The sequence below is a fragment of the Myotis yumanensis genome, unplaced genomic scaffold, assembly GCF_028538775.1.
Source record: "Myotis yumanensis isolate MYYU_CA2020_CCGP unplaced genomic scaffold, mMyoYum1.0.hap1 SCAF_6, whole genome shotgun sequence".
NCBI lineage: Eukaryota > Metazoa > Chordata > Mammalia > Chiroptera > Vespertilionidae > Myotis > Myotis yumanensis.
The window spans coordinates 74,338,175-74,350,903 of NW_027223757.1; the positions used below are offsets into that span (position 1 = coordinate 74,338,175).

At 35.6% G+C, this 12,729-nt stretch overlaps 1 protein-coding gene across 1 annotated transcript in view; it reads right to left on the reverse strand.

The window, feature by feature from the left end:
• Positions 1-275: 275 nt before the first annotated feature.
• Positions 276-12,729, reverse strand: part of HCRTR2 (hypocretin receptor 2) — a 94,534-nt gene continuing 82,080 nt past the window's right edge. The window contains exons 5-7 of the mRNA XM_070419343.1: positions 4,512-4,732; positions 2,714-2,835; positions 276-677 (exon numbers count right to left, since the gene is read on the reverse strand). Of these exons, the coding sequence (XP_070275444.1) occupies positions 448-677; positions 2,714-2,835; positions 4,512-4,732 (573 nt within the window). The 3' untranslated portion in view covers positions 276-447. The remainder of the gene's footprint in view (positions 678-2,713; positions 2,836-4,511; positions 4,733-12,729) is intronic.

Sequence of the window (12,729 nt, forward strand, 5' to 3'; positions counted from 1 at the left end):
TTCTTTTTTTTTTTTTTGAAACAATGAAGTCAACTACCATGTCTTTAACTCAGTTAGTCATTGCTACTTCTTTTAGTTGCCGAAAGGAAATTCCAGGAGAACTTTGGGTCATTTTTAGCAACCAGTTTGAATGTGAAATTGAAATAATTCAACTTGGAAATACTTAAGCATTTAATTCACACAAAGCATAATACAGGAAACTAAAAGTGAAATAGCCTGAAATTAATTCAGTTGAAAGTTAAACGTCTAACATTTAAATCAATCGTTGAGAACTTAGTTTAAACTGACTTTTATTTCCAAAGAGCAATAGGTTTTTCTTTCGCAAAAAAATGGGTCCACAAGGTAATTTTAGCTTCAGATGGGTCAAATCATAAAATTTCCGTGAACAGAGATTTCAAAAAAAAGGAATCATTTTACTCAGGCATCCTTGTCATGTAAATCAATATTCTACCAGTTTTGAAGCAGCCCGGCCCCGTTGGCTGCTGGGAGTGTGCTTATGCTGGTGAGCACGACTTGCTCTGAGAGTTTTGATATGTTATCAAAGTTGCTGATCTGGGTGGTCAGAGACTTTCTGCTCTCTGTGCTGGTCCGCCCCCTGGCGAGCCGATCCTCCTGGCGATGATGAACGCCCAGGCAACAGCATGAAAATGCAGCTTTAAATTCCTCTCGAAATTTTCCTGGCAAACGGGGGAGAATGAAAGGAAAAAGAATTGTGCGTAAATATGCCTTAACAAATCATGAGTAGGGTACAAGTGAGTGGCTCCCTTGAGCCAAACTAACAATGAGGTGCCACATTTTGCAAAGATGGGGAAAATAGGAAAAGGAAATTGCGTTATGGGAAGCTTGGTAGACTCTTGAAACAATGAGGTATTTTCGTAAAATAATGAGACTGCTTTTCATGCTTGTATTTGGGGTCTGTCTCATTCCTTGTCTATTTGTGAGTGTGTGTTATTTTTAAGTAGTTAACTATAATAAAAGTGATCATCAGTAGAAGAATGTCCAGAAATACTTAATAATTTCAAAAATGATAAAACTTAGGTTGCACACAGCCGAAACTACACAGACTTACCCCTTTTACTCAGAAGAAACTGTTCTACTGAAACAATCAATTGAACAAAATATCTAGAAAAATATCTTAAAAGATCTACAAAGTCTAAAGTTTTATAATCTGCAGAGGCAGAACAACACTTAAAAAACACACACACCAACTTTAGAAGTTATTCCTTGTCTTTAAATTACTGACACGGAATTGGAGAGGTAGGAAAATGAAACAATAACCTTTTTAAGGGTAAATGGCAGTGTTGGGAATTATAATTTATTTTTTCTGAGCCTCAATTACCAAATTGGGTTATTGAGTGATTAAATGTGAAGATGAAGGTTAAGGGATAATACAACAGCAGGAACATAAGTCCCCAGTGATTATCAGCTCACTCTTCACCACATAATAGCAATTTGACTTGTTCTGTGGCTTCTGTTTCAAACATTTCCCCTTACAACCTCCTAATAGGTTTTACCTGCTTAGTGCAAGGCTCAGCGCTTTAGGCATCCCTAACCCCTTGCCAACTGCTTTCTCACTGCTTTCTGTGTCACAGTTCCACTCGCCCCTTCTCCCTTCGAACAGCGCGGAGCAGTCTTATCTGGTTGTCTCAGACCGAATGTAGTTTTTGTTTTGGAAACTGGAATTGGGTGTGGCAGGGAAGGCAATGAAAAGGGGCACCTGGACACAAAACAAGCCTCCCACACATACCACCTGATTTTCTGAAAGCTGAACTAAAACAGATAACACATATATAGGGTATGTGCAATGTTTGAATAAAAAGTATTTTTAAAGAATCTTATTGACTGCTTTTTTTATTTTTATAACCCAGAAGGCCAAATATGAAGTTACAAAATGCACATACTTTATTAAGTGTGCAATAAAGTAAATCGCTTATCGCTCCATATATAATTATCAGATATTTGGAAGTAGAAATGAAAAAGAAATAGCCAACCAGTTATAGAATGAGACAATGTAAAGATGTAGCTAATTGGAACACAGTTCTAAAAGTCAATCAGACAAAATGTTTGGAAATAAAACAATAATTAGCTAAATAATTTTAATCATTGCATGGATTCATAAACAGGTTAAATAAGTTACAGATATGTGTGTGTGTGCGTGTGCGCGCGTACCACTTAGCTTAGGTGTTATTTAGGAGGAATATCATTTTTTGTGGTCAGTGAGGAATCTTGAGAAAAACCCAAGAGGTGTTACACACAAGATTAATGTGAATAGAAAAGTTCCTAAAAGTGGAAGGGTTCCAATTCAGTCTCAATTAGGCTACAAATGTTGGGCAAGGAGATAATGTAACATGGCTATTTTATTTTCAGATAAACTTATTTTACATTTTTAGAAATTAACGTTTAATGTAGGACAAGCAAGATTCTGTGATATTCAGGTCTCACAATTTTCACTTTCTTCCTATTTCAACATTTCTTCTAAATTTTATGGGGGGCAGGGGAATCCCTTAGATAATTTTTTTCTTTTGATCTAGGTAATGTGTTCCTGCTCATAAGGAGAAAACCTCAAGAAAAATCACATCAGTAAAAAAAAAATTCTCACTGTATAGCACCTAAGCTCTTCATCTAGTTCAAGAGTGTTCACAACCTCTGGTCATTGGTCCCTCACCCTTGGTCAGAACTATGGCTTATATAGAAAAGACAGTTGAAAACTTACCACTGAGAAAATTATAAATAATTGGGTTCACAGCACTATTGGCATATACAAGCCAGTGTGAAAATGTAAACCAGGCATACACAGTCTCTCTGTCTTCTGCGTGAGTAAACATCCCAAATACTCTGTAAGCAAAGAAAGGACAACAGGAAATCTAGTGTGATTCTGGTGAGTATCTTTTCAATAATTACGTTATGCAAGAGCAAACAAAGAGATACACATTTGAAGAAAATGTGTGTGCTAAAGAGAACAATGATTTTTGAGGTTATTTATTTATTTATTATGTGGAAAAAAAACAGAATGCTCAAAAAATTGAAAATATTTTAAATTAAACATGAACTTTCTCCTTAGAAAGCAATTTCCTTTCCTTGAAAAGGAAGGTATTTAAGTTGGAAGAATAAGAGAAATATTGTGGACGTGTAGGTATTTGGAAGTAGCTTAAGGAAAGTACAAGTGCTGAGATGCAGGAAACCCAAATGAGCATTCCAGAGAGCAGTAAATCTAATTTTCATTGAATTTAGATGGACTAAAATAAAAGTACAAAAAAAAAAAAGAAAGAAAAAAGCAAGGAGAAAATTCATCCAGTTTCACAGCATCTTTACAAAGTTCTTAGGGGCTGAAAACGTCATTTGGCAAAAGATCACAATAAATGTGTATAGGATTGCTATGGGCAAGAAAAAATAAGAAGGAAAATATGGAAAGATATGGAGAGTCAAGTCGCTCATTTATTTGAGAGCCAGTATATGTCTCAAGGACCCAGGTGGCTGAAATCTTTTACATTTAACACTGTGCCTGCAGTTAATAATGTTACTAAACAAAAGTGCATTTTCCCGCTTTTCCGCCATTGAAAAAGCCACAAAGCAATCAATAAAAGGGCCAAAGAGAATGAGAAATCTTTGCAGCTGATTCTACCACCTTTTGTCTGTGCGACTCCAGCCAAAGCTCTCTCCAGAGTCCCCAGCTGCGAGGAACATGATATTGACCCTGAATCAGGGAAAAGTGAGAGCAGCAAACCTACTTGTAGTTCTAAGTCTATTATAAACAGAATTAGAATTACTTTGGGACCAGGCTACATGCAGCGGTTCTGATGATTCCCAACAAAGTTGGCTGGCCATGAAGTTCAAGTGTACCATTCATTGCTCCTGCATCGGCTGTGTTTGCGTTGATCAATTGTGTTAACTGAAACGCGTCTGCAATGTAACACATGACAGACTTTCTCTGGCTGAAAAATTTTGAGCTGATTTTTTAAAAATTAATATTCACCCGGAGCTTGATTCAATGACTTTAGGAAATGGATTTTCTTTCTTTCTGTTTAAACATTCAAACACAGTGTGTGTCATGAGTTCATTTTTTGTGTGCATGTGCTCACAAATATACTTTTAAGCATAACTAGAATGCTAACAAAACATTCTTATCTCTTTTTTAGACTTGAGATGGAATTCTGTCACAATTCCCCATGTCTTTGAAAACTCTGGAAAATCCATTTGTTCTGATCAAAAGAGAACTCCCCGCTGTAAATGAGTTCTTTTGCATTAGACCTTTTTTTTTGCAATTAGATTGAAGAGAGCAGGGAACCTCTGCTTTGTGTCTGCCATTCAACAGAGAATTTGCATGGACAAGAGCATTTACAGTCTGAGCATTCCAAATGGATGTTTGCCTTACCTGCTGGTAACAGCAATACAGTTATCGAGCCTGACAAGCTATCTACGCAGAGGGCTTCAGTTTTTCTCTTTAAAAAAGAAGTTCTTAAGAAGCAAGAAATGACAGGTCACTTTATTTTCAAATAATAGGTAAACTTTACCTCTTTAGCACGTTGAGGATGCTAATTGGTAGATAGCAAATTGCAAACACCAAAAGCACCACCATCAGCATCCGGGCTGTTTTTCGTCTGGCTCGGATCTGCTTTATTTCAGCAGCCACGGCGCTAATCCTGGACTTGGTCTGCTGTCCTGACCCTCGAGGCTGTGAAACAGGCTGCAGGGGCTTCCATTTCCTCTGAACCACAGATGATGTGCCAGGGATCTGAAAGAAGCGGAGACCCTCTATTGCTATCTGACTTCGGAAAGTTCCACTTTGGAGAAGTAATTATACGACACAGTAAGGAGGAGCGTGTCCCAGACACCCGTGGTCTGAGAGGTTCAAGAGCCTGTTTCCCTAGAATGTTTGAATGGAGCATGTTCTTGAATAATGCGTCCAAGTGCCAAATAGGAGTTCAAATGGGGAAAAAAATGTGGAAACACCACACATTTGTCAAGGTCTAAAAAGAGCTACAAATGGAAAAGCTATCTCTTTATTAAAAGAGAAGTCATATATCCAGACAATGGAATATTATTCAATGCTATAAAGAAATCAGCTATCGCCCTAGCTGGTTTGGCTCAGTGGATAGAGCATCGGCTTGCAGACAGAAGGGTCCCAGGTTCGATTCGGGCCCGGGGGGCACATGCTCGGGTTGCAGGCTTGAACCCCGCCCCCCCACGCCCAGTAGGGGGGCGTGCAGAAGGCTGCCGATCAATGATTCTCTCTCATCTTTGAGGTTTCTATCTCTCCCTCTCCCTTCCTCTCTGAAATCAATACAAATATATTTTTTAAAAAGGAAATCAGCTATCAAGCTATAAAGAGAAACGTTAAATGCATATTACTTAAAGAAGCCAATCTAAAATTGCTACATATATGATACAATTACAATACACCTTGGAAAAGATAAAACTATGAATACACTAAAAAAGTCAGTGATTGGCTAAAGGGGGAAGGGATGAATAGGCAAGTATAGAGGATTTTTAAGACAGTGGAAATACTCTGTATGATACCATAATAATGGATACATGTCATTATATATTATACAATGTATTTGGATACAGTGTCCAAACCTATAGAATGTACAACATCAAGAGTGATCCATAAGGTAAACTATAGACTTTGGGTGGTTATGATGTGCCAGTGTAGGTTCATCAATTGTGACCACTCCTCTGAAGAGTGTTGATAATGGGGAAGCTGTGCCTAAGTGGAATTCCCAGTATCTTCTACTCAACTTTGCTGTGAGCCAAAATTGCTCTAAATCAGCGGTTCTCAACCTGTGGGTCGCGCCCCCTGAAAATACATCCTGCATATCAGATATTTACATTACGATTCATCACAGTAGCAAAATTACAGTTATGAAGTAGCAACGAAAATAATTTTATGGTTGGGAGTCACCACAACATGAAGAATGCATGAAAGGGTCGCGGCATTAGGAAGGTTGAGAACCACTGTGACAAAATAAAAACAAACTCTTAATTTAAAAAAAAAAAAAAAGAGGGAAATGAAAACTGGCTAAAACAGTAAAGGGATGACAACCCCATTATCTTCTTAGGAATCCTGGTTCAGCTCAGATACCGAAGTTTTAAAGAGAAGGAAAAACGCAGGTAACTGCAAGCCACCTGAATGGATTTTTCATGTATCGCTACTGCCATCTGCTGCCCGCTGGAGAGATAGGACTTAGCTACCTTTTGCTTTTTATTAGGTTTTTCGGCTTCTCAAGTTTGGCCCATGCAAACCTTTGAATGAAGGGAGGAAAAAAAATTATTTGTTGCTTACTATGTATTGTTATGAAATTGCTTGAAACCAGTTTTATGGTATGGCACTTTAACTTGCACACAAAAACACTGAGAATCCCTTGTGGTCTTACGTTAACATTTCAGATACCTGGAATTTGTAAAGACAGTTATACAACTTGTACTTTTCCATTTCTTTTCAAAGTTACTTGATAAAAGCAGGGAGTCCCTCCAAGTATAATATTTTCTTAATTATAAGCTCATGGAGATTGATAGGGTTTAGTGAGCAAAACAATAAAATTCAGCATGTGTAATTTTTTTTAAAAGGAAAATGTGCCAGCAAGCACACCATACGGCCATCTTAGTTCTATTAAGATCATTCAGCTGTTGCTTTTATGTCTGTGCTGCAAACCCCAACAGATCAATGTGTCCCTGTGGCCTCTCCGAATGGATGTTGGATGGGTTTTGTTGCTTTATACATCACAAGATCCAAGTGTGTTAGATAATTTCTAATTTGAGAAGAGACTTTTACTTTGATGCTCACACAGATGAATGACCATGATGCTCCTTTTGGCCATAACTATTCTCTCTCAAAAAGAAGCAAAAGAAGTTAATAGAAACCTGCCCTCAATTAGAAAAAAAAAAGATAATGATTTATCTTCTGATTCTACCTATCCTGTCATGAAGACTAACCTTTTCATATAGGCCCCCTCAAAATTCTTACCATTGGTTGGCAGGAGGCAGGAGCTGAGAATCTTTCCTATTCTGTGAGTCTCTTTTTAAATAGACATTTAAAAGTATAATGGCATTGGAAAGTTCCAGAAGACCTTTAGTATGAATAACTCTATAAATATCTGCTAAATGGCCTTGAACTGTTTTCTAAATGATCTCTGAGAGATCACTTGAACCTTAGCAGTTGTATTATTGAGTGTTCCCCTGAAGGAGAGGTTCAACAGTCTGCATCTGATGACTTCTGCAACCATCAGGAACAGTCCCCATGTAGGGCTCTGTCTCAGGGAACATGGCTCTGGTCCCTGTCACCGGGAAAAAATACAAAAAAGACGTGATAACATCTCCTCTTGTTTCTTGGCTAATTTAGTTAAAGGTTTGTCATTATCTCTGATCTTTTAAAAGAACTTTCCATTTTATTGAATGTTTTGTTTTTATTTTTAATAAAGTCTGCTTAGTTATTTATTTAGGTGCAGTTGTTATACAATATTGTATCAGTCTCAGGTGCACAGCATAGTGATTCAACATTTATAGACCTTACCATGTGATCACCACAATAAGTCTAGTAACCAGCTGTTACCGTGTAGCTATCACAGTATTGCTGACTATACTAGTATTCCCCTCCAGCTTTTTCACCCATCCCTCCTCCCCACTCCCCTCTGGCAACCATCAGTTTTATTTTTTTAAATGTTCATTTCCTTTCTATTGACTTTATTGAGGTGACATTGGCTAATAAAATTATGTAGGTTTCAGATGTACAATTCTATACTACATCATCTGTATATTGTATTGTGTGCGCATCACCCCAAGTCAAGTCTCCTTCCATCACAATTTATCCCTATACCCTCCACCACCTCCCCGCCCCCTCCATAATCACCACACTGTTGTCTGTGCCACTTTGAATGTTTTATTGTTTTATTATACTTTATTTGCACTCTAATCTTTATCATTTACTTCCTACTATTGGCTTTCGTTTTTAATATTTTTTCCTATTTATAATCTCTGAAGATAGAATGTTATGTTACTGATTTGAGATTTATTATTATTATTACAGCTGTAAATTTCCTTCCAAACACTTCTTTGGCTGCATTTCATAAATTTTGGTGTATTGTTTTTATTTTCATTCATTTCAAAGTATTTTCTAATTTCTCTTGTAATTTCTTCTTTTACTGATTGGTTATTTTAAAATGTAATGTTTAATTTCCATATGTTTTTGAATTCCCTAATTTTATTTCTATGGTTTATTTTTTGTATAAATCCATGGTAGTAGAATAATGTACTTTTTATTATTTCAATCATTTCATTAAGGTACATTTTTATTATTTTAATCACTTTAAGTGACTCTAGGCTCACTTTATGGCCTATCATATGGTCTGACCTGGAGAGGATTCTATGTGCTCTTGGGATTCCATGCGCTACTGGGATGAATATGTATTCTGATTTTTGAACAATTTTTTGCAGATATTTCTAGGTCCATTAAATTGGTAGTTTTGTTTAAGTCTTCTGTTTCCTTATGGATCTTTAGACTAGTGTTTCTACCTACTGCTGACAAAGGGGGATTAACATTTTTAACTATTATTGTTGAATTGTCAGTTTCTCCCTCCAGTTCTGTAGTGTGTGCTTCATGTGCTGTGGGTTTCAGTTGTTATGTGCAGAGAAGTTTAAAATTTTGATGTTTTCCTGATGCACTGACTTGTCATTTTGAAATGTCCCTCTTTATCACAATTATTTTTGTTAACGTCTCTTTTGTCTCATTAATATTATGGCTGCTCCAGCTTTCTTTTTGGTTACAATATTTTACATTTAACCTATTTGTCTTTGAACATGAGCTGTGTCCCTTATAGATAGCATAGAGTTGGATCATGGTTTTTTGCTTGTTTCACATATCCTACCAATCTCTGGAGTGTTTTATTCATTTATATTTAATGTAATTACGAAGAAGGTATAATTTACATCTGCCATTTTGCTATTTGTTCTCTCTATATATTATGTCTATTTTGGTCCTCTATTTTCCCATTGCTGCTTTATTTGTGTTAGGTAGACATTTTCTAGTATAGCAATTTAATTATCTTACTGAGTCTTTCTGTTTAGATTAATGCCAACATTTTTTCATCTACTTTTCTTATTATTGCGGTTAAACCTATATAACAAAACTTAAAATTTCACCATTTTTAAAATAAGACTTAAAATATTATTCTTCAATTACAGTTGAAATACAACATTATTTAATTCTCAGGTGTATGCCGTGTGATTTACGTTTACATATCTTTACCAAATGATCATTGCGATAAATAGTTATTACAATATTATTGACTATATTTCCTGTGCTGCATATCCTCATTTACATTTTTATAACGGACAATCTGTACTTCTTAATCGCTTTCACCATTTTCACTCATTCCCCAAACCGTCCTCCCATCTGGAGACTATCAATTTGTTCTTTTTGTCTATGAGTTTACTTTTGTTTTATTTATTTTGTTTTTTGGATTCTAGTTAACATTCATCTTAGTAATACTGTGTTGGATATGTCTCCTAGGGCAAACTCAACAGTAGCAAAAATAAACAAGTGGGACTACATCAAACTAAAAAGCTTTTGCAACAAAAAAGAAACTATCAATAAAACAAAAAAGCAACTCACTAAATGGGAAAATATATTTGTAAATGATATATCTGATAAGGGATTAATACCCAAAATATATAAATAACTCGTACAGGTCAACATCAAAAAGACAAGCAAACAAGTGATTTAAAAATGGACAGACGACATGAATCAACATATCTCCAAAGAAGACATACAGACAGCCAACAGACATCTGAAAAGATGCTCAACATCACTAATCATCAGAAAAATGCAAATCAAAACCACAGTGAGATATCACCTCACACCTGTCTGAATGGTTATCACTAATAAATCAATAAACAAGTGTTAAAGAGGATAAGAACCCTAGTGCATTGTTTTGAGATGGTAAATTGGTGCAGCCACTATGGAAAACAGTATGGAGGTTCCTCAAAAAATTAAAAATGAAACTATCTTATGACCCAGAAATTCCACTTGGTTATTTATCTGAACAAATCCAAAACACTAATTCAAAAAGATATATGCACCCCTATGTTCCTTGAAACATTATTTACAATAGCTAAGATATGGAAGCAATCTAGGTGTTCATCAATAGACACATGGATAAAGAAAATTGGGTACATATGGACAATAGAATATAATTCAGTCATAAAAAAAGAATGAAATCTTGCCATTTGCCACAACATGGATGGACCTAGAGTATATTATGCTAAGTGAAATAAGGCAAAGACAGAGAAAGAGAAATACCACAGATTAATTCTAACTTACTTTCAATAATTTGCAAAAACTTTTCTCAAATATAGTTTCATTCTTTCTCTTCTTTGAATTACAACTTTTTTAAATACATTTTTATTGATTTCTGAGAGGAAGGGAGAGAGAGAGAGAGAGAGAGAGAGAGAGAGAAAGAGAAAGAGAATCATCAATGATGAGAGAGAATCATTGATTGGCTGCCTCCTGCATGCCCCCAGGCATGTGCCCTGACCTGGAATTGAACCCTGACCTCCTCATAGGTCAAACCACTGAGCAACACCAGCTGGGCTGAATTACATCTTTATACATTGTAAGCTGAATCTTCAGAGTTTTCTAATTATTGCTTCATGCTATTGTCTTTTAAAGTCAAATAGGAGAAAATAATTACAAACAAAAATACATTTATACTCTCGTCTATATTTACATACATAGTTACCATTACTGGTGCTCTTTTTTCTATGTGTGAACTTGAGTTAGTGTCTTTTCATTCTGCCTCTGCAATTACAATTTTCTGTCTATTTCTTCATACTAGATTGCCTTGACATCACCTAATATTAATTAAGTTCTCTTAGGAGAGTGTTGAGGAATAAAGGAAAGTAGAAGAGAGTGATAAAAGTTGAGAAGGGAAGGTCTTTCATAATTGGAAGGAACTTTGAATGTTGAAATTTAGTCTCAGACTCAAATATTTATCATATTTCATCTCCATTTCCATACAGAGTACCAGACACATAGTAGGTGCTTTTTAAATATTTGCAGAATAAATGAACATGAGTCCACATGTTGATTAAAATCAAAGTATTATAATAGGTGAGGGCTAGAACTGGAAAGAATGCTTATATGCACACAGGGCCAAGTAAACTAAGATAAAGCAGGTCTTTAAAAAGAGGAATTTTAGAAAAAAGTCTATAGAATTTCAAGACTGAGTGAGTTCTTTGAGTCACTGTCAAAGAGAGAATTGAAGTCATTGATTGTAGCAAAACATTGGATAATTCTTTTAATGATTCTGAAAGGTCTTGAAAAAGTCAGACAAGGACACACACTTTGAGCGCTAATAGTCTTACACTTATTAATTCCAAAGTATGTAACAGATTCCATGCATCTTTGTAATATGAGTAAATAGGACAGGCATTCATTAATGGCCCACTTGTTTAGCCTATGGCACTCCATGCCTTGCCACTCTGTTTATAGACATTAACAGTTGGACATTGAGAGCTGCTCAAGCAGAATTCTATATAGTCACTCACTTAGGGTTAATTTACTTTATTTTAGCTGCTAAAGTGAACTCAGCTGGACTTGCCATATTCTATTCCGATATATTTTGTAAATGTCTTTAGTTTCACAGCCCAGGAGTTTTACTGTGAATCTTCTGAATCATGTGGCTTGTACTAACCAGGACAACCCATCAAAAGAATGTAGATTATTTCTAAACTTGTAATCCAATTTTGAACTTATTTTAGAGCTTGAGAGATGGAGCACTATAAATTTAAACAACCAAGAAGTAAATTGGCTGGGTTTTGTAGTTATCTAATTATTCAACAGACATTTTTTGAATACTTTCTTTAGGCAAGGTACCATGTTAATTGTTGGGGTTGCAACTACGAACAAGATAGATTCAGGTATCCCCAAGTAGTTTTAAAGTTAGGTCAATCTGTAAATAAATGAATAAACCATAAGCACTTATTATGTGTAATGCACATTAACCAGTAAAAAGATAGAACTAGAAAATGCTCTTAACACTGAATATCTAAATCTCAGTCTAAATCTAAAATATTTTTATTCTTACATGCTCAATAAAATTTTTTCTCCTTCAAGAATATTTTCAAATTCTAATTTTCTTCTGAACCTTTTCTTTTAATGAATAACTGGGCAATGGATTTCCCTTGTTTTCCTGTATCTAACCATTTTCTTTGAGCATATATTCTTTTGCTCACTTTTTTCTCATAAAATATTTACTGAGCAACTGATATGGGCTAAGCATGTACTAATGGAAGGATATAAGATGAAGGTGAACGTGTACTGTCTTCAACTTAGTAGAGTAAAGAAGATAGACAAATAAAAAAGTCATTATAATGTTAGTGAAAAGTGCTACAAAAAGAAATCTAGTGAAGAAAGTAGTCATATAGTACATTAATTCAACCTATGCTTGTTATTTTAGAAATACACACAAAATTAGTTAAAAGTATGCATAATAGCATATTCTATTTAAGTGTTTTATTTATTGAACACTTTCCATATAGTGGGCACTTGAATTAATTAATCTATTAAATAGAACAACACTGTGATGTAGATGCTATATAACCGCACTTTGAAGATGATGAAAGAGCCCTAGTCGGCTTGGCTCAGTGGATAGAGTGTCGGCCTGTGGACTGAAGGGTTTCAGGTTCGATTCCGACCAAGGGCACATGCCTGGGTTGCGGGCTCAATCCCCAGTA